Source organism: Drosophila virilis, chromosome 2 (assembly GCF_030788295.1).
Source record: "Drosophila virilis strain 15010-1051.87 chromosome 2, Dvir_AGI_RSII-ME, whole genome shotgun sequence".
Lineage (NCBI taxonomy): Eukaryota > Metazoa > Arthropoda > Insecta > Diptera > Drosophilidae > Drosophila > Drosophila virilis.
In genome coordinates, this window is record NC_091544.1 from 14,715,046 (window position 1) to 14,741,832 (window position 26,787).

Consider the following 26,787-nt stretch of genomic DNA (forward strand, 5'->3'; position numbering starts at 1 on the left):
AGTGTGCACCAATATTAATGCAACAAAAGTGCAATTAAAAACACACTGACGTTGGCCTTTCCCGCCTGCTCGCTCGCTCAGCAGTCGTTCGCTCACTCACTCAGAACCAGGAGATGAGCGTTGCGGCGACACATTTTGCGCTCCACGTTGCTTCTAGCCACCATTTTCTTTTCTTTTCCTTCTTTTTTGCAGTACTTTTTATGCTCTCTTTTTTTTCTTATTTTACTTTAACCAATTTCGCTTTTAACGTTTTTTGCCGGCTGCCATGAATGAAGCGCACCAATACACTGACACACTGCTAGCCGGCTGCTACCTCCCACTTGGCAAGGGTCTCTCTATCTCTCGCTGACACTGCCACTGCAATTTTTTCTACATGCACACACACTAACAGAGACACACGCACACGCACACGCACACAAACATACATAGAACTTGAGCGCTATGTTCTCAGCTAAGCTAAATGCATGCGAACAGCGAAACGTTTTCTTAGACCTTTACAACGCAGCATTGTGGCTGACTCTTTGTCATATGCATGTGTGCATTGGTGTGCGCTTGTGTCTGTGGTGTATGCTTGTGAGTGTGGAGAGTAATATGCCGCTGCACTCATTCTGCCGCCGCTCAGTTGGGCTCCAGCTCATAGTCATAGTGCCGGGCAGCTCAGCTGGATGGCAGCTTTATTGTCGGTCGTTTCGAACGGTTCGGTACGCTTTTGCCTTAGCTTCGGATTGTCGTTGTAAGCGCAGCGCAGCAGCTAGCAGTGCAACAGCAGCAGAAGCTAGCAGTTAGCAGCGACGCGAGCGTTGACGTCGCAGTCGCCGTCGCTGTCGCCGTCGTCGTCGTCGTCAAGTTAGTCGATTTTGTTGTTTACGTATTAGTAAAGTTGTCTGCGCTTGTTGTTAGTGTCGGTGTTTGTTTGTTGTTGACGTTGGTCGCGGTGCGAAATTTTTATTTATTTTCTGCTGCTGCTGCCAACACACTCTAACCTCTACCACACACACACACACACACACATACACATACGCACGCATGCACACATGCACACGCTAATACTTGTCGAGTGTATGCTTGCATGTGCGTACACTCGCGTGTGTGTGTGTGTGAGAGTGCATTACATGTGCTTCCTCTTCAACAGTCCCAAAGGCTAGAAAACAGTTAATGTGCGTTTCTCTTGTGATAACAAAATTTGATTTCATTCGCGTAGCAAATCGAAACCTAAATCAAAATCATTTCAATATAACTGCTGAATATTAATGACAATTCAAGTGCTGTGAAAATAAGAATTTAAACAAAATACACAACTTTATCAATAAACAAATGTATATAGAAATGTGCGCGAACAGCGTAAATGCCTAAAAGCTTAGCCGCAAACTAAAAGTAAGTAGCATTTAATTTAATCATATTATAATATAATTTGAATAGTATAATAATTTTGTTGGAAATTTTTACGGTTTGGCGTGCGTGCAACTTGTGAGATGCGTGTGTGTGTGTGTGTGTGAGTGCGTGTGTGTGAGCATTCTATATGCATTGCACAAACAACAACACGAGGCACTCGCACACACACATACGCTCCAACGCGGCAAAAGGTCAAGAATATTCCATGAACACAATAGCAAAACTATTAAATAAATGAATTCATTAAAACTATATGTATGTATATGCTTTTAATAAATTATATTATAAATTTACTGTTTTATTTATTGATTTTTTTATTGCACAGAACGCACGTTTCTTGCTCTCTTTGAAACTCTTCCACCGCAAATCTCTCTCCCTTTGTCATTTGCACTCAAAATGCAAAGAGTTTACACATTTTCCCCATTTTTTCTGCTCTGTTTTTTTTTTCAATTATTTTTTGCTTTTTTTTGCATGAGCGAGCTGGCAAATTAGTTGAAGGGGGAATGCGTTGGCCCCTCTGTAGGAACTGTGGGACGGGCGCTGGGACAAAAGAATAATCTCAGCGGTGCCTTAAGATGCGCTGATGTTGCTTTATGTACATGCATGAAATATGTACATTAGATTATATCAGTGACATGTTTATAGGACAGCACATTGTCTGCTCGATGCTTCTTTTTCAATGACTTCTAAAAATTGTGTGTATTATAAAAAGATATTCATTTTTTATTTATATTTGTCGTTCATTTATACCCAATTAAGATAGATGTTTTTATTTCCCTTCGTTTAAGTTATACTTTTACATGTATAAGATAATATATAATTTGTTAGATATAAGAAAATTTCTTTAAACACAAATTGATTGGCTCTAAACAAAATTGATCATCTGCTTAAAATAGAAAATACTTTAGATTTATCCATTTGATAATGATATACTTATATATGCCCTAACTGTCATGTTATAGTTAAAATTGTTGCCCGATTAGATTATATTATAATTTTGCTTAAACATCTGCTTTAGTAAAAGAGTTTTCATTAGATTCAAGTCGGCCGTATGAAGATAGTCTTACGATTGATTTAAGAAGCTTTTTTTTATTTGGAAATTTATCTTACATTAACTTGGCGGAAGGTTAAAAAGAAAATCGAAATTTATTTAGATTCTCTTTATATAACCTTACGCTGTCTGCGCTTTGAAGCCAACGGGAATCAACAAAATTGCTGGAAAATATTCCATAAGAGCAGACAAAATAAATAAGTCTCGAAGCCCGACAAGTGCGCTGGCCTGGGCCCGAAACGCGCCATATTGCACACACCCACACAAACACACAGGCGCGCACACATATACAACAATGGGCATCAAATGCACTATCATCAATATGGACAGCTTTTGACAAAATGTTATTGTTGCCGCTGCTTTTGAATGCGTCTCAATACACAAAATATACAACAACAACAAAAAAAAGTTCGCGGAAATCTTTATTTGTAATTTATGCACAAATGTCGCCTCAAATTTATTGTGTATTCAACAATATAAAATGAAATAAAACAAAAAATCAAATTAGAATAATAAAAATTTCTAATTAATGCGCTTCTAATTTCACGACGCTGACAGACGGAAGCATTTTTGAGAAACGATTTTCTTTGTGCAAATGGCATATTTTGATTTCGCATAATTCATTTCGCGCAATTCCTGACACCGAGCACAGCCGGAGAGCAAAACAAAACAATGAATCAGCCAAGTGGACGACGCCCACACTCCCATACGCCCACATGCTGCACGATTTTCTTTTTACTTCCATGTGCGCAAAAAAATGTCTCTTTATGCAAGTATTTTCTTTTTTATTGTGTGGCCACTCGTCCTTGTTGCAGCTCAGATAGCATTATGTGTGTGTGTGCATGTGTGCGTGTGTGTGTGTGTGTGCCTGTTGTTGTTCGATGTCTTGGGTGGCGTTTCCGCATGGACTGGACATGCGAACGACAAGTTTTTAACTTTAATTGTGTACGAAGCAAACAAGCAAATTGAAATTTAATTTCATGTATGGCAAATTGATTTGAGCAGCCGCTTGGCAGACGCTTCTTGGAGCCATTAGAGCCATTTGTCATGGCCTGATGCAAAAGCCAAAGCCGCTGGCGTGCTGGCAAATCTACAAGGATTAGCATTAGAGCAGGCACACAGCCAATAGTAGTTGGCAACAGCAACAGCGGCAGCAGCAGCAACTTTTGCCAACATGCAACATACAATCATCTGGCTGGCTGGCAGTCGTCGTCGTTGTCGTCAGTCCGTCCGTCTGTCCGTCTGTCCGTGAGTCCGTGTGTCTGCCAGTCTGTCTGTGTGTGCACGCGGCACGTAAGAAAACGAGTTATTGGAACAGGTTCATGACCTTGACCATCAACACTGCGGCAAGGCAGCACTTTTATAATGCCACGGCAATTGTAACGTCTGCGTTGCATATGGCACTCAATGGCAGACAAAGGAAGTTGCAGTCGCGCTGCTACTGCTGCTGCAGCGACTGCGACTGCGACTGCGACTGTTGCTGAGGTTGCATTTGCATTGCTATTGTTCGTATGATTGGATTAGAAGTACTCACAGGCAGCAACAGCATCAGACGCGTCAGCGGCAGACGGGCAACAAGTCGCACGAGCTAACTGCAACTGCAAGTTGTGCTGCTATTGTTGCTTATGCAACAACAACTTGCTGCACAGGCACAACTCGGCCAATCGTCACATGAATCCCATCACTGACTCAGTGTGACTCACTAAGCCAAAGTTTAGCCAGCGTTTTGGACTCTTGTCAACAAATTATACATTTATAGCAAGTGCTAGACGTGATTCATAAAAGCTAGTGTGCAAATTGGACAGCGTAGATAAGCACGTAGATTAAGCACAATTTTATAAATATATCTAAATGATATCATATAAATTGGTGTTTTATTTATATAAACTAAACAATCTTCTTCTCACTTGTACTACTATGGTTCAATTCCTTCTTGAAGAAATATGCTTTTTTTTTATATGCATTCATTAAAAGCTCGAATCGGACAGAATTTTACAAGTATACTGAAATTCTTTCTTAAAAAAATATGTATTTCATATAATTTTATATATTTTAAAAATACATTTTAGGCCTTAATGTAAATTTACCAGGAGTTACCTGCTATTAAGAACGATTTTCAAAATTTGTTCGAATTCTTTCTTAATAAAATTGTATTATTGGTATTATTTTATATGCTTAAGAGCCGAAAGCAGCTTTATAAATTAAGTACATTTTTAAAATTATATAATCAAATATATATTTATTTTATATATGCTCAAAAAATAAATTCCAAATCTATTGGTTAATTCTAATTTCCTGCGCTTTGCTGCAGTCAAAGCTCCAACTGAAATCCGAGCAAATTTCAACTTCTAGCTCTCTCTCTATGCATCTATTTGTCCCTCTCTCTCAATCTTTCGCGGTCGCTCTGCTTTTCGCTTTTCTCTATAAAACGTCTAACCATAAAAGCAAAGCGCATAAAATAAACTGTTGCTGCGCTAGGAGTTGGGTTTTATATCGCTTTTTTTCATTTTTCGTATTTTGCTTTTATTTTATTTCTTAAATTTTTTTCTTCTTATATGGTTCGGGGATGTTGGAAGGCCAGAGCCAAACCCTGGAAGCCTTCCAGGTATATAGGAAAGTGCAACAGGCAGTTGTTGTTGCTGTTGTGGTTGTTGTTCTTACTGCCAGGCCGCTTGCAGTGGGTGGGCGCTTTGCGCTGTGCTGGGCAGGGCGGCAAAGTTTTTTGTTTTTTTTTTTTTTGCTGATAGTTTTCTTCTTTTACTGTGACAAGGCACAGAGTGTGGGCGTGAGCTTTGAGGAAAAAATTGGTTTTAATTTAACTTTGGCTATGTGACAGCGCTGGGAGGATATCGCAGATTTGCATAAGAAAGACAATGCATTCTGATTAACGAGGCAACAGGTGTAGCCGTATGCAAGAGTCTAAAGACTTCATTGTGTTTCGACTGGGTTGGCAATTATGTGACGTTTTGCTTAAAAATTTACCTGCTGCAACGCGGCGTATAAGCAATAATATTTTTTGTCTGCATCTATTGTTGCCGTAAGCAAAAGCGATATTTTCCATGTGCCCACACGCAATTGTATAAATACAACAACAACAACAACAACAACAACTGAAACAATCCCATTACCAGCTGCCACAGTGTCCTTAGGCTTATCAACAAAAAAAAAAATTGAAAAAACACTCGCAACAGGCGGGCAAAAACTAGTCAACGTCAATGGCAATTCACCTGCTGGCCAAAGCAAATAAAAACTTTTCAAAATATATTGCTAAAAATGCAACAGCAGCAACAACAAAATATCTAAAAACAAACGCAAACATTTATGCATATGGTAATAATATTTTAAAATATGTTCACAGCAGATATGTTTTCAGTTTATATGCATTTATTTATTTATGCTAAAATGGTGTGGCCGCGGCTATTGTTGTTGTTGTTGTTGTTGTTGCTTTAATTTTTGCCTCTCGAGTGCAACAAGTTTTTGGCACTGTAAATTTACACAAGCACTTAACGGCATTGACGAGTTTTCAATAGATTTCGCGTGTATATATATATATATATATAAAATAAAATAAAATATTTTGGAGTTTTTTGAAGCAATGCTAGAAAGGTACTCAATCTAATGAATGTAATTAGATCAAAAGCTAGCAACACTCATATACAACAATTTGACTATTAAAACACGTTAGAGTCTGTTTGAATTTTGATTACCAATAAAATCTTTATGGTTGCAATCAAAATGCTAACGACTTTAATCATTAACTTAAGTTAATTCTAGGGTGTTTTAACAATAAACACATAGAGTTATATAATATGTAATTGCTATAGAACAACAATTTTGTCTATAACATATAATATGTTAATATTATAAATATCTATTTAAATTAATTCAATACCAAATTTTGAATTTTGTTTGAGTGTAAGTAACAATATTAGTACATATTAGAAAGATTATACGTAATACTATGTATATATAAAAAAATGACACATTACAATTTTGATAATCAACGGAAATGTGATCAAAATCAATTTTCGTCTCAAGGCAATTCATGTGGTTCTATTTGTCCAATACTGAGTCAGCTCTGTCTAACCAGCCACGTCCGTCCTTGCTTCTGTCGATCCATGATTACATTATTATAAAGATAAACCTCTAAGAGTCTATTAGACTATGTCTGACTACAAGAAACCCCCGTGCACCGAATTGCTGTTACAAAAGTTCAAACTTTTTGCTATGCATTTATACGCACGCAGTGTCGCACTTCATACACAAGCTGTAAGGGGCATTAAAAAAGTGTAATATTCAAGATTTGTATACTTATATTGTACGCATCCGCCAAATTTGACGTATCTTAAAGCTGCGGGCTTCACTTATGTAGAACAGTGCGAGCTATAGCAATAGCAGGAACTGAATATCTGGCTATAGCACATTTTGTACACGCTCATAATACCCTTGTTAAGCATACCCTATTGGTATAGGGAAGTCCTAAATTTGGTTAGCCATATTATTTAATTATTATTATTTAATGATTTATTTATTTTGATTATCTATTGATAAATGTGTTTGTTGCATTTGCTTGACATTTAGCACAATAAAACTAAACTTCGCTGTACTTCCGGCCAGGTCTTCTGCCCATTCAGTTCACTTATAAGGGCTCAGCAGAAACTTTTCTCTGTGCGACATTTTGCACGGCCGCCGCAGCAATTAAATGCATGGCACTCACTCCTCTTGCCTCCCTTTCCTCCCGTCTCATTCTCCGACAGCCTACAACACCCGCTCGACCCCACAAGCCGCACAAGAGCTTACAAATAGTTTCAATTGCGGCTGCATGTTTTTTGACGATACACAGTCAGGCACACATACACACGCACGCACACACACTCACATCCACACATGTACACACACACACACACACACGCACACTTGTATTGACGTTTGGTTGGCGACAATTGATTTTTGTTACGTTTTCGTTTATTTTCATTATTTGTTGTTGTTGTTGTTTTTTGTGGACATTTTTCTGTTATTTTGTTGGTTTTTTTTTTTTTTTAGCAATTTAGTTCGTTTGCTTTCTAGCACTGACGCCAATGTCGTTCGCTGTTATTTAGACAACTGCTGAAAAATATTTTCATACCCCCCCGCCCCACCCTTTTCCGTGCCCCTCTTGCATTTACATTCTATTGCCGAGGCGATCGGGCCAAACACGCGCTGCACTTTGTTGCTAGCTGTTTATTGTTGTTGTTGTTTTTGTTGCTTTTGCTTTTCATAATTTTTGTTATATGTTGTTGTTGTTATTGTTGTTGCTGTCGCTTTTTCATTTGCAGTTGCATTTTTTTAAAAACTGCATGCGAAGTTTTTCTGACTGCTTTGTCGGCTTGACTCAATTTCGTCTTATCTAATTTTTGTTGCTATTTCTATTTTTTACTAAATTTGAGAAACAGAAATGTCTCTTTTTTGCGCCTCCAGTTTTTTGTGTCTGTCTCTATATATAGATATATATATATATAAAAATATATGTTTTTCTTTTGCATTCTGCCTTTTTGCGTTTTTTGTTTATTTTTGTGTCGAAATCAGGGCAAATTCATCATCATCAACAACATCGTCGTGCCCGTTGCGTTTTTGTGTAACAAAGATAAGGTTTTGCCAGCGAATGAGTGGGTTCTGTTGTTTTTGTTGTTAGTGTTGTAGTTGTGGCTGTAGCGTTCGCCTTTTATTCTTTATATAATTTGAAACGCTGGTTGGGGGGCGGGGGCGAGCAATTTTGTTCTGTTTTTGTGTTTGCCGAGTTAATCATTTCGGGCGAAATTTGATAATTTGAAGGTGACCTCGATTTCTATATAGGCGTTGCATGCACTAAAAAACGCTTGCACATTTGGGCTGCTGATAAGCGAACGCAACAGCAACAGCAACAGAAACAGAAGCAGAAGCAGCAGTGGCAACAACTGATGCCACACGGCGTATGCGCAATGTGTCAGCACATATGCGATAATACTTATGCATATTGCCTGCTTACGTATTTATTAAAAAATATTGCATTACATTTACCAAATTGCATGCGCCAGGAGCAGCAGAAAGTGCTGCAATAGCTATGCTCATATCTCAAGGCAGTTTTAATAAAACCCAAAACTGACATCATAAAACATAGCATATATGACAGCAGCCGGCATACAGGTCGCATACGTAACGTGCGCCATGTGCCAAAGTCAAGCTGCCACACCCAGCCACTGCCTGCACACAGACAAAGCAACAAGTCGTTGTACCCAAACATATAGCACTGGCAAAAGCAAAGAAAATGGAGAGAGAAAAAACGAGTAGAAGAAGAAAACCAAATAAATAAATGGGAAGCAACCCCCAGAACCCAAAACCCAACGAACTTTCAACAGCAGCCAAAAACAGCAAAACCAAAATCAAAGTCAGAGTAAAGGCAAAGCTTTTAGTATATATATACATTTTTTTATAGTTTGTTTTATTTTTTTTTTTTTTTTGGGTTTGTTGTGGGTGGTTTTGGCGGCTGCAGTGGGTCGCAACGCTGCTGCAGCGCTGCCTTTGACTGCGGCACTGGTATTGGTAGCAGTGACTGTGGCTGTGGCTGTGGCGGTGGCAGTGGCGGTAGCTGCCTCCTGTTGCGCATGGAGCACAAAAAAGTTTCGTAACGTTGTTTTCACATTTCCTGCAACGCGTCACGGGCTGGGCTGCCAGTCAGCAGCCACTGCCTGCTGCTGATATAGAAAATGAGTTTGTCGTTTTTGTTGCTGTTGTTGTTGTTGTTGCTGCCGAAATGCACACAAAACATGTCGAAAATGTGCCATATGCCAGCGGCAAATGGAATCGTTGTCTACTAAATGCTGCTGCTCCTGCTGCATGCAACAGTTTTGCTAACACATTCACACACACAGACACACAGACACCTACAGTCAGAGCGACAGTCAGAACTACAGATAGACAATGCCGTTGGCTCAATAGTGCTCCAACAAATACAGACAACACATTTCGACATGGCACATTTAGCTTCCTTGAGCGGCATTTAACTTCGTTTTTGTGCAACACCACGCCGCAATATCCACCTTCACATCAGCAGCAACATCCTTGTTGTTGTTCCCGTTGTTGTTTTTGTTGTTGTTGTTACATTTAAATTAAAATTGTGTTGGCTTCGTTTATGCAATCAATGCGAGCAGCAACGCTTGCCCTGGCATTGCGCATTTCGAATGCCGGGCAGGAAATCGAATTTTTGGGCACTCCAGCTGAAAGCTGTTTAACAGCGCTTATCTAGCTTAGTTTGTGCTGATGCTCGTGTGCCTAACACTTAGTTAGTCAGCGCCGGGGCAACTGCATTAGGGTCAAGACCAATGGCCGGTGCATAAAAAACAAATGGTCAAAGCCAAACGCGCACGGAGTTACACACTTACCTGCCTGTAAGTATGTACAATAAATCAGCCAATGGCCTAACAACCAATAAAACTCAAAGCCAAGAGCAAGTCCAATGGCACAAACAACAACAACAACAACACCAACAACAACAGCTGCAGCAGCAACGGCTAAACTTGTCTTTTTGGTTGTCGGTTTGTAGGTGAGCTGGGCCATGAACGAGCCGCGATCGACCGCCACTGCAAATGGCGACCTTACAGTCAGCCAGTCAGGCCGTCAGCTAGTCAGCCAGTTAGCTAGTCAACCAGTCGCCCATTCAGGCAGCCAGTTGGGCCACCAACACCAACAGCAACGGCAACGGCAACAGCTCAGCTTTGGTTGTGGTCGTGTTTGTCGTGGCTGTTGCAGATCGCAGATCAACGTTAGAAATGGAAATGCGCTTCGCTGCATACAATGGCAACAGCAACAACGACAACAACAATAACAACAACAACAGCAACAACTGAGCCGAATGTGTGTTACTGTAACTGAGCCAACCAGCCAGGCGGTCTCACTAGCAGCCGGGCTGGCCAGTTAGTTAGCCAGTCAGCCAGGCCAGCAGCGGCTTTGGTTTCGTTTTCGATCTTCCTGCCATTGTGTTGGTGTTGCCGTTGCCATTGCCATTGCCTGTTGGCGCGTGCTCATGTTGCATGTTGCTCTTGGTGCACTTGTTGCATGCGCCCGCAGCAACAGGTGAGAGTTGTCATTGTTGTTGCTCCAAGTCGTGCGCAATAAATGACAACAACAGCCCCAACAACTGCAACAACAACAGTTCGTACTAATGTGCAATGATCTTTTATCGGAGTCGCAGCAGGGCCAAAAGCCGCATAAGCGAGGCGATGCGTTCTTATTGTTGTAACGGAAGAGTTCATCAAGACGTTGCAGTTGCTGCAACGGAAGTACCAACAGCTCAGCTGTCAGTGTCAGCCCAAATCTATATACACTATATTTATATCAAGAATAGCAGTTCAAAAGTGAATATATACTTTTAAAATAGGTTATCTTATTAAATTAAAACCTTGCCGAGGGTATAATAATTTCTATTTTAGATCAGCCCCAAAAGCTGACTTGATATTGGCACGTTTGTCTGTCCTTGCATCCGTCCGTCTGTTAGTTTGCGTCTGTCAGTCTTTCGTCTTGAAACTTTGTGTGGGTCAAAGTTTTTGTTGCAGGCACTACACATGACGGAATCGGCCGCAACGGAGCACTGTATTATATAGATGTCAGAGGAAGGATCGAAGAGTAGGTTCTAAAGCAGGTTCCGGGCAAACTCGGAACTAATTACTTTTAGTGTATGCCCCATAAATGCGCAAAATCATAGCAACGTCAAGATATTATATCATAAAGCTGCCATAGGAAATCAAAAATCAAGCTCTTACATAATTGATTTATTTTTTAAGATATCTTGACCAAACACATATGCAAAGTCTAAGCAACATCGGACCACTATATCAAATATCTGAGGAACGATCGGTCGAGGAGTCGACAAAATATTCGGGTTTCCAAAATATTTTCAACTAATCATTTATGAGTTACACTATTCTCACACACCTGTAAAACCGCAAGGCGAATGAATACAAGGATATTAGTAAAAAAAAACCAGGATATACAAACTAATATTGCAATTGATATTGCAAACAATAAACTTGTAATGAATCATTATGAATATTTTAATGGGATTTACGTATATATAGATCAATAGTTTGCTCTGCCGTCATATGAGTAATTTATATTAAATTTCTAAATAATTTGCTGCTGTTTACATCTTTCTCCATAAAATTGTTGCTTATGCGTCATATTAGATTATTGTTACTATTGTTCGCTAATGTAAAGTGCGGTTAAAAGGTCAATACTAGTATATTATTATTTAGACTGGACGATGAATAAGTGGCAAATAAAAACATTATTCGGATTCAGATAAACATACAAATATAAATAAAATAAAAAACTAATCAGCTTAACTATTTAACTATAATCGAAGACAGAATCATTTCAATCAGCAATCAATCAATCTTGAACTTCAGTTTTATTGTTTAATTTATTTTCCTGCACTGCGCCGATTGCAATGTTTGAAATGACTTTATTTATTGCTTTTATTAACTAACCGAAATACATAAAAACCAATTATCATGCTTAATAGAATATAATACAATTAACTCGCATTACTATGTGCGAAAATTGAAGAGAACTGAAGGTCGCTGCGGATAACATGCAACTAAAATAATTTATAAACAAATTTCTAGAAAGTGAATAGGCAACAAAAAACAGCGCACATAATTAATAATAAAACAAATTATGAGAATAGTTTGGATTAAATAAATGTAATCGATGATTTCCGCCTTTTGCCAGCAGCAAAAGGCAGCAAGAAAAAAAAATGCACACACAAGTAATTTTTTTAATGCATCTATTGAAATAATTGAATGCATGATAAATAGTTGAATAGTTAAAAAAAAAAGCAACAGCAACAACAACACCTACATATAAATTAAATGCAAATTGTGTATTTAGAATAACAAAAAACTTAACTCGTACAACTCTCGTATATTGAGCAGCCAATTGGAACAATAGAAAATTGTTGCAATTGCAACAACAATTTCAAGGTTTAACATTGGCCACGCTGCCAACACATATAATTAACCAAATTTTTGGCTCAGACCTTGAACAAATTGCAGCGAAAAACACAAAAAAAAAAACAAATAATTTTGATAATTGAACTGAGAATTGCAAATTGAAACTGGTTTAGCCGAAATGCACTTTGTGCCCAGAATATCGAGTATCTAGTATATATAAAGCATCTAGCCGATATTAGCTGATATTTGTGCACCAACTCGTTTTCTATAGCGGGCACTTAATTCTGTTCTATCTCGTACCTTTGAAGCCAATAAATTGCGTCGTCGTTGCTGCCATTTTGTGACTTTTTTTTTGTTTTTGTTATTATTTTTTTTTTTTTTCAATTTATCTTTTTTGTTAGACGGCACATGTTTCTATATACATGCATGTATATATACTATATGGCTACAAGTTTCAAGCTGCAATCCGGCCTTGATATTTTGCAAAAATTTATTTATGAAATCAAATGCAGGCGAGCGAGAAACTGTGCAAGTGAGACGGGGACAGAGACAGAGATACAGATACATGGCGACAGCCTGAGATACTTGTTGCATTCATTATAACTGCGTTATAGAGCGTTCGATTGAATGGGTTGTCTCAGCTTTTCTGTATCTGTAACACGTAGACAGATTGCCATGCTTCTCACTTGGATCTCTATCTCAAATTGTATCAATATCGGTTTCGGGCTTGACTCTGCTTCTCCTTACTGCGCCCCTCCCCCTGTTGACTATTCTAGTAAGAAGCAGGAAGCCTTAAAGCTCAAAATAAAAAAGCGTTGAGCTGGCTTTTTATATTTACTTTATTTTTTTTTTTTGCTGTTTGGGTCTGTTTGTTCCCCGCCGCCATTTGGGCTGGCAGAATTGACAGCAGCTGAAGATGCTGAAAGAGCTACAGAAATAATTGCAAATTGTGTTTTTTTTCTATGTAAATAGCAAGTGGTAGCTGCTAGCCGGGTTCTATGCTAAATTATAAAAATATTTAATATAATACCAAAAAGGCGTTGGGCTGGCGCTGCGAATCGCTCAATCTATGGCCCAAGGAAGCAACAAATTGCTGCCTGTTGCCAACTCGATGCTCAACTGCTGCCCAGCAACGTCCATCATAATCAACGTCCATCATCAGCTGCTGCCGCGTGCTCAGTTGACACACCCACCGACTGGCTACCGCATGGAGCTGCCGAGCTGCCGAGCTGCACACCAACTGCCAATTCCGATTCTTGTTGTTGCGCTCGCTACTTTTGGCATTGCCCGCCTCCAGCGATGGCAGCGAGTAATTTTTCATCAGCACAGTCCGAGAGCCTCACTCTAAGCCAGAGTCATCTTCAAACTGTTGGCTACCAGTTTTTCAAGGGACCGCAACGCCAGTTGCCACTTGCCACTTGCCACTTGCCAGTGGCTCGTTGCCCGTTCCCAGTTGGCAGTTGCCTTTGTATAGGCGCCCATGTATTCACATATCTGATATTAGAATCTCAATTAGTTTTTCACTGTCTTTATGCGTATGCTCAGAGCATTGTGGAGGTATTGTAATTTAGTTTTGGGGGCTGGATTGGCAGGTTTTTCTCTGTTTTTAGTGGCCAACAAGTGCTTAAAAATGTTGCAAGTAGCTTGAAGTAGCCTGCATAGGCGGATCAGTTTTCACTAAACTGGGCATTATTTTAAACACATGGCTTGAGTTCCCTCAATAAATGAAATTCAGTGAAAATCCCAAAGTTATAAGCTGGAAACTTTTTGTGCCCAAAATAATTGTATAAAATTTGTTAACTAATGAGCAATCGATCGCGTACTCATTGCGAAAATCCAACACGTTCAACTATTTACGACATTACAATATTAAAAAACAAAATTAATGCAGGCCCCAACGACAACGACGACAACAGCATTTGAATAAATTAGTGTAATAGACAGATTAAACAACAGTGCGACAATAACAACAACGGCAACAACAGCAGCAGCAAAAAAAGGTTGTACGGTTGTGTGTAACTAGGAAATATCAAAAACTGGTAGCTGCCCGAATAGTTAAAGCCCCACAATTACAATTACTGCAACAAATATATATTTAATAAAAAATACAGCAACAACAACAACAACGAAAACCACAAAAACAACTATAACGAGCTGCTGCTTGCCAAGAATGCAACTGAAACAACAACAAAAATTATAAAAAAAAAAGCTTAAATATTTTTCAGCATATGAAATAATAATAATAAAAAAAAAAGTGCAACAGGTTTTGTGTGTGGTTGTGTTTTCGCGCTAACCTTGAAATAAAACTCGTTTAATCATTTCTCAGGCGACTCGAAAATGCAATGAAAACAGCAACAACCACAACGGCAGCAACAGCAGCAGCAGCAACAACAACAACAACAACAACAACAGTCGATATATGAAGCGTTAAATGGCGCATTATAAATTAAATAATTTTAACCGACTTGCATTGGAAAATTTTGTACTAATCGCACTAATACATATTCGTCTCTCTATCTCTCACGCTCTGTCTTTATATTGCAGGTACAGTTGCGCCCAAAAGTAATTTCCGCATTGAACCGTTATACACATACTTGCATAGAACATGGCCGACTGCTCATTTGCCAGATGCCAGCAGGAGCGTCGGCTCATCAAGCGCGAACTAATGAAGTGGTCCAAGGATATGCTGCACATTGTGGGTGAGTGGCCAAAATGATTTTCCTCACACTTTTCATTCCTCCGCCCCGCCCATGTACATTTTTCTTACAATCCAATTAAAAAGCCGCCCACTCGCCAGCTTGGTATTAAACTGAAACTCAATAATTTACTGTTGTTGTTGCCACAGCGCAATTTTTTTTAATTCTGTGTGGACAAACATTTCCAGCGGCTGCTGCGTCATCTTCCAGCAGTTCCTTGGCCATACACACACACACACACACACACATGGGTTACTTGTATTAGTATAAGTGCAGAATTTTTATTGCCTTGGCCAGGAACTTGCTATATACGTGCATGTTAGCTTAACTGTAAAGTTGGGGTGCGAGTCGTCTCTCATATTAAGGCCGCAAATGGGATTTGCCGTTAAACGGTAAATGAAGTGTGGTGGCTAAAAAGTTCGACATGGAAATTGACTTTGGTCCACCCTAATCAGCATAAGTTGGGCCCTGGTTCAGCTCAGCTTTGCCATATGTTTCAGGTCTGAGTATATAGCACGAAGGATATGCGAAAGTAAAATAAACAAAATGCAAAGCTCTGCCCAAGCGTTGCGGCGTTCAGGCGTTTAGCCGTCCAGGCGCCACATATACATGCACATACACACACAACACACACACACACACATACACTTACACATAAATATAGATACTAACAGCGACGACGTCGGCGACTTTCAGGCTAAAGCAAACACCAAGAAAAATTAACATAAATTGCATTTTTTTTTTTTGTTGTTGTTGAGTTTTTTGTTGCTGTGCTTATTGCATTTCTTGCTGGGCCCAGCAGCGCGTCTCTCTGCCAGCCTTATCCTTCGTCCTGTGAAACACTCTCATTTCGGTTTTTGAGCACGTTTAGCACGTTGCCGGCGAATCGCCACTCCTTAACGCCCAAGCGCCCAAACGCCCAGCAGCCACCTGCATTAAAATGTTAAATGTCCTCCGTTGTTGTTGTTGTTGTTCTTCGTCTTGTTGTTGTTGTCGTTGCGAAGTATTTTTTTATTTTTTCCTCTTTTTCATATATATATATACTTTTGTTGTTTTTCTTGTTGCGCCAACCCACCACTGGCATCGCCAGCTTTTGGCTCGTCCTTGCCCGCGTCCGTGTCTCGTGCACTCAATTACTTCCTCAATGCGCTCCATAATGCTTATCGTCCTTGTTTCTAGTTGACATTCCCGCACAGCCAGCAGCGCTTCCAATGCCGTCCGTTGCCGCCTGCCCCACACCCAGCGCCCTGCCCCAAAAACCCCAAACCCTTAGCACATTTTTCCAGCGACAATTTTTGTTGCCACTCGACGTGCAAGCGGGCGGGCGGTCTGGTTGGTTGGCTTAGGGGTATGGGCGGGCGAACTGGCGTGCAACTGGGTGGTGAGAGGTTTCGGCATCGTTGTCGCACGAAGCTGCAAAAAATCGTTGTCTGGCTTTCAGCTGGTGCAGCTTTAGGGTTGCCTTTGGTTTGGGTTAGTTTTTAGCTGCACCAAGCTATATATGTTTGGGTGTGGAGGGCGCTGTTTGTATGTGTGTGTGTGTGCGCGCGCCCAAAACGAAGTGCTATACGAGATAACGAAGCACACTTAAGCGCACGCACACAGCCAGTGGGAGGACGACGACGACGTATCCCTACGAAATATATTGCACAATATAAAAATGCAGACGACGACTGCCGAATGCGACGAAACTCTTTCCGTCCCAGCCCTCCTGGCCCGCCGCAATCCTTCGCAGCTAGCAGCCCGCCCCGCCTGTTGCTGTGCTGCTTCTCTAGCATAAGCCGAAAAGGCACCTACACCCGAATGATGGCGCCGAAAGACAAGCCAACGAGGAGCAAGCAACGCCAACATCAACGTTCTCGTCGCCGCTCGAGTCGGCGACGTTGCTGGCGTAGAGCTGTTTTTGTGGCCGATTTTCGACGCCGACGACGTCGCTGTCGCCGATACCCACACCCATACCCACACGTCGACAACCTAACCAGTGCCAACACCATCGCCAAAATGGGTGTTGAGTTTCCAACGAGCGACGAATTTTTTTTTTTCACCCTCCCACCCAACTACGCTCGTGTTTTTGGTAGTTCGAAGAAGATGCCAACACCAGGCAGTTGGTTGGCCCACTCTGTGGATTGGGCATGTGGTTCTCGCCTGTTGCATCTGTGGCTCGAACCGGCTGACTGTGTGGCGCTTCGTTGGCAATGGCTCAATCAGTGGTGGCGTTGTATTTGATTGTAATGGGATATACCACTTGTAGATTCAGCTGGCGAATTTCAACGAATTTGAGTGCTGGCTAAAGGCAATTTTCTTATAATTGGATGCGAACTAGTTTGGATAATAAAAATGTAAATTCAGATTGAGCTTAAGGATTGAAGAAAAAGATTATTTTATGACAAATTATAAGGTAATAATATACATACAAACATACAAATAAGTCATAATATTTCAAAATATGAAAAAATTAATTAAATTATTTTATAACATTTTAGCTTAAGAATGACTTTGCGATGCGATTCGCTTAAAAAAGCAATTCCTCTTTTTTAATTTTAAAATATAAAATAATACAACGATTGCGCCTCGGCTGGAGTTATAAATAGATATTCACCCATATCAATGTATAACTGAAACTTAGGCTAATTTCGTTAAAAAAAAAAAAAAAGTGAAATTACTTTTGATAGGACAATATTTTAATATCTTATATTAATTAATTTTCGTATGGCTAAGAATTGTTGGCATTAACTTGGCAAAGAAAACTTAATTAAAATTTCGATTAAGAAATTCGTTGAAGCCTTTAGGTTCACAGCCCATGAGACTGCTATAAAAAGGACAACTATATAAACAAAAAAAAAAAAGCGAAAAAACGAGTAGCAACAACAGCAACAGAAATAACAACAAAATACAGAACAACAAAAAAAGTAACAATAAAAATTCTAACAACGACTTTCGCGTTTGCGGAAGCGAGAGAAAAAAAATGGAAATGCTCGGCAAAGAGCAGAGCGAAAGTGTCAGAGCATTGTTGTATGCGTGTGAGTGTGTTTGTCTGTGTGGGTGTGTGCTTGCGTCAAGAAAAGCGAATCAGCAGGTGCTGGGTAATGTTGTGGGCCACACTCGACTCTCGCCCGTGCCACACCATTTGGGTGCACTTTCTGTAGTCTTGTTGTTAGTGCGGCGTCAGTACTATTCGTATATTGGGCGAACGCATCTTTCGATTACAGCAACAACCACAGCGTTGGGCGAAGGTTGGCGCGGGTGTGGGTGGCAAATCGCTGCTAGCAGTGTTGGCCTCGTCCTCGTGCTCCTTTGCTATTCCTGTTGTTGTTGTAAGAAGGCATTTTTATGCGCTACGCCTGTAAGGAAGGATGCAACAAGCGAGGCGAGGACGTCCTCGTCGTCGGCGTCGCCAGCCAACAGCTGTGTTTGTGTGCGTGTGTGTGTGTGTGTGTGTGGGCGTGCAAGTTAGACCACAGGGCCACCTCCCGCCATTCCAAGGCTTCACCAAATCCTACACAGAACTTTATGCACTACGCAATGGGCACTCTCCCCACTTTCCAGACAGTCGCAGTGTTCTTTTAATTTTTTTTTTTCGTTTTTTTTTTTATTTTTTTCTTCAGCTTTCTTGCACACTCCTTCTGGCAGTTGTTGTCGTTATTGATGTTGTTGTTGTTGCGCGCAGCATTTTTTCTGACGGTTTTTAGGTTACATTTTTACGAGTCTTACGCTTCCACTATACGAGTATTTCGCGCTGATGTTGGTGTTGTTTTCGGTTGCATTTATACACTGTACGCGAGGGGAGAAAGAGTGTATTGTGTTACCTTTCGTCCTTTCGAAAGTCTATGTAAAGCTTATTGCCAAATAAGCCAAATCTCCTTAAATCCCAAAATTCCCGACAGGAAATAATCTCTTTTACGCAAAGGACCTTTGTTGTTGTTGTTTACGGTTGCACTAATACACTGTTAGCCAGGGAAAAGAACGTATATTGATGTTTTATGATTTGGCAGATATCCGGTTTTGGACCATATTCGACAAATCTATTTCTCACCCACATTTTCTTCATATTTTTGTTTTTCGTTGCGCTGTTTGCAAAGGAAATAAATTATATTGGGCTTCTGTATCACGTCCACTTACACTTCCACAAAGTTGCCAGATATATATATATCTATATATACCTACGAAATTACATAAAGAAAATGTTATTTTATTCAAGCGTCAATATATCTCTCTTCCCCCCACCCCCCCCTCGCCCCTCTCCTACAAATTAGCCAAATAACCTCTTGGATCTTATAAATCATCATAATATCCTTTGAATATAGGACCTATTCCACTTACTACAGGCCCTCGCCCTTGTTGTGTACCTGATTATGTCGCACATTCTTGAGTCGTTGTAACACCAATAACAGAGTATCTACCAGTCATCACGCACCGATTGCCGCGCTCTAACTTGTTGTTGTTGTTGTTGCTTGTGGCCACGACGATGACGACGATGCTGAGAGTAACGAAGGAGCCGGCGCCACTGCCACTGCCACTGCCGCAGCCGCAATCGTTCTTCGGGCGAGGCGACGGCGCTGCAACAGCAAAGACGCAACCAAATTCATGCGCTCCTTAGTTAAAGTTTGTAGTTGTATGTGTGTCTGTGTGTCTGTGTGTGAGTGTGTGTGTGTGTGTGTGTGTGTGGAAGCGCCACAAGTGGGTGGAGAGATTGAGAATGAGGTCAGGCTGGCGGGTTAGTTTCGTACATGCACAGAAATTGGAAAATAGATTTTTTGGTTCGCTGCCTTTGTCCTTTTTTTTCTCCTATATATCGTTTGGAAATTTTCATTTTTTGTAGGTCCTTTTGTGTATTTTCGTGGCGGGGCTGCATACGAAAGAGCGAGCAGGATGCAGCGCGCTACGGTCAGGCCGGCCGGCCAGAGCTGGCCAGGCCAGGAAGTCAGCCTAGCATTGGGTATATGTGGGTGGCTTTCTGTGGTTTGGTTTGGGGCTGTGTGCATTTGCCTTGGCCCAAGGTAAGAACCAGAACAATGTGCGCCGCAGGAAGCTAGCTAGAACGGGTCCTGGTACGATGTCCTCAGCTGGCAGCGCGAGACGCTGCCAACTTTTCTTTGGCATATTTGTTGCATTCTTTTTTATTTTGTCGCTCTCTCCCAGTGCCGCCTTCTTTTTTCGTGTGCGTGTATAGAAAAAATGAAGCGGAAGCACGAAAAAGCACAAAGTTAACGCGCTGCCTGTGGATTGGTGTGTTGCGGGCGGCTGTGTGTTTGGGTGCTTGGGCGTTTGGCGTCCCGTTCGTCGTCTATAGACGACAAGGATCGAGCAATATGGCGCTAAGAACATTGGGCAAAATGTAGTGCAAAAAAAAAAACAACAAAAAAAAAGCAAAAATAAAAAAACTGCACATTATGTGCGTGTGCAAGGGTGAGGGCGAGAGTTTAAGTCTATGTGTGTGCGAGTGTGTGTGTGTGAGTGTGATATAAGCAAACAGCAAAACACACAAAAACAAAATGGAGCAAAAAGGCAACTAAAAAAATGCAGCACGTTCTACGAGTGGTTGGGCGGTGGGGTGGTTGGTTTTGACTTCGTCGCAGCCATTGCCGTTGCCGTTGCCTTTGCCGTCGCTGTCGCCGTCGCTGCCAGCGTCGCTGCATTTTATTTTGTGCTGAAAAAGTTTCGTGTGCTCGAAAAAAGTTTCGTCGCTTCGTTGACGTCGTTGTTGGCGTCGTTCGCTTTTGGTAGTTTTTGCTGCAAGGGAAACGAATAGAGGATGGTCGGAGAGGCAAGGTGGCACTGCGGGAGCAATGGTGGGGGGCAACTAACCCCATTCCTCTCTGTCGCTACATATGTGTGTGTGTGCATGTATATGTATATATATATATATATATATAATATATATATGTGTGTGTTTGAGCAAGGCATTTGACTGGGTTTGAGTTTTGCAGCTACATTTGGCTGCATTCGGTTGGTTGGTTGTGCTGTGCCCGGACGATAGTTGGCATGGGATGAGAGGCTGGGCGTTTGGGCGTTTGGGCGTTTGGTACGCCTTGTAGTTTGGTGGGTGTCTCCTGACATTTTTGTCGAATTTGCAGTAGTTGTAGTAGTTGGCAGCGATGCAGGCGCCGACGGCAACGCCAACGTCAACAGCGACTGCACAACGATTTTTCGTGCTGCGGCATTTGTTGAGCATTGTGCAACAAGTGAGTTTGGCAGCAGCCACCAACAGGACGACAACTAGTTTTCGGCAGTGCCAACAACCAAAAAACTGACACTCGTCCTGCGCCCGTTAGCCAGTTTTTCTCCCCAGTTAATTGTATAAATTTGAATGGGCAACCAAAGTGGCAGCAATTGTGGTCGCAACTGAATCAAATCAGTCACCAAAGGAGGCTGCGGCAACAGCCAGCTGCCAGCTGCCAGTTTCCATTGTGAGGCATTGTGAGGCATTCTGTTTCGAGTGTTGATTGAAGCAACAATTGGCGCCAACTGTTGCACCCAACTGTTTGACGTTTGACTTTCGCCGTGTCGCGTTTCGTTTTAAGTGCCGCACGCTGACAAAAGTGTTGTGTGCTTTTGTGCGCTTCATTTCCGCTCGCAGCTCCGTCCGCCCTAAGTGTGTGTATTGTGTGTGTGTTTGTGTGTGTGTGTGGTTTCGTTTACCATTGTGTGTGTTTATATGGAAATTTAATTAAAGACGTTGTCGCTTGCTGCATTGCGATAATTTATGTGTAGGCATTTAATTAAACCGATCACACACTCATTTACATAGACATCAACAAACCAAGATAGAGAAACTTCGAGATAATTGTCTGTTGCCTGGCATATGTTGAACTTGACTTTTTACGACCGTTGTAAATGCCTAATTAAACTGATTAATTCACTTACTGAATTTCGGCTGCAATACAAAACAATCTCACAAGATGCGCGGGTGAGTCTCAGTTTAAGTAAATAATTTGTTTAAATTTGCTTTCGTATTGCAAAACGTGCACTTGAAAAATAAAACGAAGTTACTTTTGAAAATGTTTTATTAATCAAATACATTATCTTCTGCCTTTCTTCGATTTTTTACAACAAATTTGATTTTAAGAATTCAAATTGTTTCGTTCAGTATATTCTGATCTCTGCAACAATTTTATGTTTGCAATACCATTTTTACACTTTGTTTCAAGCATAAATTCTACATTCTATTAAATAACAAATATCTTATCGACCTTATAGGAACACAGTTTTCAGTGTATCTGAAATATAATAAGAAATATTTTGTTGCATTCTATTCAAATAAATGACTAAATAAAATTACTTCTTTGCCTAAAGTGCATTATTTTTCTAAATATGATAAATTATTATTTCTTTTAACAAAGATAAACTTAAAAAACAAATACAAAAGAAAAGTTCAAAGCTGCATTAACTTTAATTAAGAGAGCAACATTTTCAGATTTTCGCAAGATATGCCAATAAAATATGTGTATCTATCAGAATGTTCTTGGCTATTTTCTTAACTTACCGAAATTCTATTAATCATTTCATCATGGGTTTTTTAATTTCCGTGTTAGTAAATATTTAAAAAACCAATTAGACAGTGTTCAATTTTGGATCAGAAGAGCTTATGTTTAAGATTTTAAAATGAAACTCAATTGAAAATATTGTGTTTACAGAAAATGCGAAGTGAAAATTGTATTTTATTTAATTAATTATTTATTTATTCATGGGCAACCAAACGTATGCCAACCTTAGTATTCAATGCATTGGAATATCAAAATTAAAAACTAAAAGCCCAATCAGAATACAAACACTTCTAATATAATCAGCGATACTATGGAGGCATTTTATTTGCCCGTCCGGCCAGATATGTCCGTTTGCACAGCTAATTTTGTATATATACAGAATTTCATGAAAAAATCGATCGAAATAAAAAGCTAAACAGTTATATTTAAAGTCAAAAAATTGTTGTCTTAAATAAAAAGCCACAGCTTGAAACCAAAATGATACGTTATATATAAATTAAAGTCGTATATTTAAAAATTACATAAATTGATTTTGTTCATCTTTTGAAGTATTAAGCAAATATAAAAAAAATTATATATTTTAGCTGTGAACTGATTTTGCTACATTACAGAGCTGACGCTTGACAAATCGATTAAATTAGACATTTTGTGGTGGTTTAAAGACTTTTACTGCATTGCACTAATAAAAGCACCTATTTTCATCATCGAAAACCAAACACAGCTAAATTATTTGATTATTACTTGCAATATTCGAGCTAGTTGAAAATAAATTGTAGCTTAACCTAACTATGATACTTTGCACTTCATTATATAAGAGCATAAGTTGAAAAGTTGTTGTGAAAAGCTTGATAACTTACAATTTTGTCCGGTAAAGTGTAAAAGCTATCAGCAAAATTTACACAACAATTACCTGTTATACTCGTAAGCCAAACAAAAATGCAACACTTTGCAAACTATTAAAGCCAAAAAGTCGAACAGCTCTGTTGACAGATTCCAAAACACTTGCACAAACTGCACACTTTACACTCATAAAATATATTGTGTACAAGGGGCCCAAAACTCGACAAGAACAACAACGCAACAACGGCAACAACAACGATAACAAGATCGCACGACTCGTTTTCGCAGCTGCAAAAGCTGAAAGGCAAATGTGTAACAAGAATTTTATGCTTATATGAAAATTCTTTGAAGAAAACTTTTGCAAATAGACAACAGAGCAACACACGAGCAACACATGTACTACAACACAATACAGGCAACATGCAGTGAGGCAGCCAGGCAGCAGGAGCACGAGGCAAACAACAAAAGCCAACAATGCGCCAAAGGAGCAGCCATATCAAAAACTTGCCCCTTTCCGCTGACGTGGCAACCAAATGACTCCGTTACCCCAAACCGTGGGCGCTGACGATGGCATCGGTGCTGTAGACGTTTGTATTTGACTTTGTAACATCGTTACACAACAAAAACAACAACAACAACAACAGCAAACTATCGCACTTGTTGCATAAGTCACCCAAACCCACACCCAGCCACACACACACACTCACACACACACTCACACACACACACACGCAGCATGGCCAGCGCCAACAAGTGGCAATGGCGACGCACAAAAGTATGCAAAGACTTGCGAATTCACACATTCTAACAGCGCGACGTCGCTGTCGACGTCGACGTTAACGCTAACGCCAACGCCACTGCCGACGGCAACAGGATCCGGATGCTGCTACTGCTGCTGCAGACGTCGCGGCACTTTCGGCGATTTTCGACGAACCCACTGCCACGACGGACACACCCACATATGTAGCGCCCCCTTACTAGCAGCAACAGTTGTCAACTGTCGACAACTTGTTGTTGTTCGCCTCTGCTAAAGACATTTAATGTGCGACATGTGTATGCTCAAAAAAGAAAAAACAAAAACAAAACTAAAATTTATTTATATCTATAATAAAACAGTTAAGCAACTACTGAAGCAAACACACTGAAATCTCTGCCCGACAGCCACGCCCAAAAATATTCCATTAGCACACAGCTCAACTGAAGTGCCATCAAAATCATTTCGAGTTGATATTGCTTTTAGCTGTTCTTGCACACCTCTTTTGTCTGGCTGCCAAAAAATGTAAAGTAAAGTGCGAAGTACAAGCGACACTTTTTTAAGCTGCTTTTTTTCTGGCAATTTTTACATGCTTTTTATGCTTGTAAAAGTATAAAGTAAGCAGAGCATATTGGTTTTATATATGATATATATCTTTCCCTTAGAGCCCAAATAGGGTATGACGAACTTCACCAAAGATCGGGCTTGCCTTGTCTCGTATATACCCCAATCGGAATAGCTTTTGAGTCCGTTTTAGTAACTGTTATTGGACAGTGAACGAGCATGGGACAGTCGGTTACATCCAACTACAATATGCTTACTTCTTTTTGTCGCTCGATTTGCTTTTGGGGGCAGTTATGAAGTCTTCGGTTACCCGTTGCCGCCTGCTGTTACGTTAGCTGGCTAAGGCCTTTGTGTGGCAAGTACAAACTGTACTTCCGTTTTAGCCTGGCAGCATCTTTGTTTTACGGCCAGCAGAGCTGGAGACACATTGACAGCCACAACGACAAAGACAACGAGTAGCGACTGCAATAACAGCGTGGACATCGAATCGATAAATATTCAGCACACAGTTTGTAAAATTACATTGGAAATGCATTAGACGCTGCATTCAGGCATGAATTTCAATAGCGGGTGTCTAAGATATTTTTCTATGTGCTTCGTATGCTCTTTTGTTTTAGTTTGTGATTTTATTTTATTTCATTCTGAATTTTGTTCGCTCTTTTTTTTTTAATTAGAAGCGTGAAAAGTAGCTGCGAGTCTTGCGCTAATGCAATAATCGTGTGCTATAAATTTCAAAATGACCAAGTCTCCTGACAGGCAATCAAAGTGCACAACTTCTATACACTTTCAAGGTTGACAATGCGAAATATAATAAAATCCAGTTAGCTGCTTGCGGCGCAATCAAAACGCAATCAAAACGCTCGACTCGACTCGATTCCGTTGGACTCAAGTCAATTGCCATTTGCCGGCAACTAATCAAACGTAACGAAATTACTTACAAGCATAAACATGCCTCAATTCAGACAGGTTCGCCTTGAGAGCTGACCAAAATGGCGTTGCAACGGTAAAGCCGGCGGCTAACTTCGCCACTAACTTGTTGTGCGACATTTACACGGAAGCAAAAAGCCCCAGTGGCAAAAGCCCGTGTGTGCGTGTGCTTTGCGTCAGAGAGTGAATGACTCGAGCTATGCGGCGTATACGTGATATGCCAAATGAACGCATGCAGCGATAGCTGATCACAGCAAGAAGATCGGACAGATAGAAGATTGATGAAAAGGCTGACGATAAAAACAAATCTAAAAAGTAAAGATAGATTTTTTAAAGGGCTTATCGAGACATACAACCGATAATCAATGTTGATTGCAATAAGCTGGCATCTGCAATTATAGAAAATTTGCATTTCTTATTCATTTACTAGTATGAGCAAAAGTCGTAGGTCGTATTTTCTCATACATCTGGCCAAGCGAAGGCAAATAAAAGCTAGTCAAAGTCTGTTGAATACTAAAAGGTTAGTAGAATTACCAATTAATATACGTTATTCCCAAATTCGCATCAAGGCAGGAAATGGTTCAATCAAACCTACAAATGTTAGCAGCGCTTTGAGAAGTTCTCTTAAAATATATATTCATTAGTCAAGCTTAACTAAGGAGTAACCCAAAATAAACTTCATATAGAGATTAAAACGAGTTGCTTACTTAATTTCCCTTAAGTAATCGTGTTCATTGAAAATATTAAATTTATTATATCGCAATGCCATTTTTAAAAAACTCATGTCTATGTCATACGCTTCAAAAAAGAAATGAGTCAGATTGTGTTGCATAAGTTAGGCTTGCAACTGAAATCCGATAATCAACGTTCAACAAATTGCAATATCAAATTCTGTGCGAGTGCAATATAAGTAGAACAATGCCATTTCAATAATAAGTAAATAATAAGAAATCAAGAAAAAAAAATTGATTAAAATGTTATCAGGTAAATGTGAAGGAAGCACAAATTGTTTCGTAAATCTTAAATCGATTCAATAAAATATGTTGTTGCAAATCAAATGTCTCCATAGGCTTTAGATGTGTGGCAATACCAAATGCGTTGGCTGCAGCCATTT

General features: G+C 40.1%; 1 protein-coding gene across 1 annotated transcript in view; it reads left to right on the forward strand.

The window, feature by feature from the left end:
- Positions 1-246: 246 nt before the first annotated feature.
- Eip93F (Ecdysone-induced protein 93F) overlaps positions 247-26,787 on the forward strand; it is a 65,238-nt gene continuing 38,697 nt past the window's right edge. The window contains exons 1-2 of the mRNA XM_032437723.2: positions 247-1,374; positions 14,953-15,107. Coding sequence (XP_032293614.1) covers positions 15,014-15,107 — 94 coding nt within the window. The 5' untranslated portion in view covers positions 247-1,374; positions 14,953-15,013. The remainder of the gene's footprint in view (positions 1,375-14,952; positions 15,108-26,787) is intronic.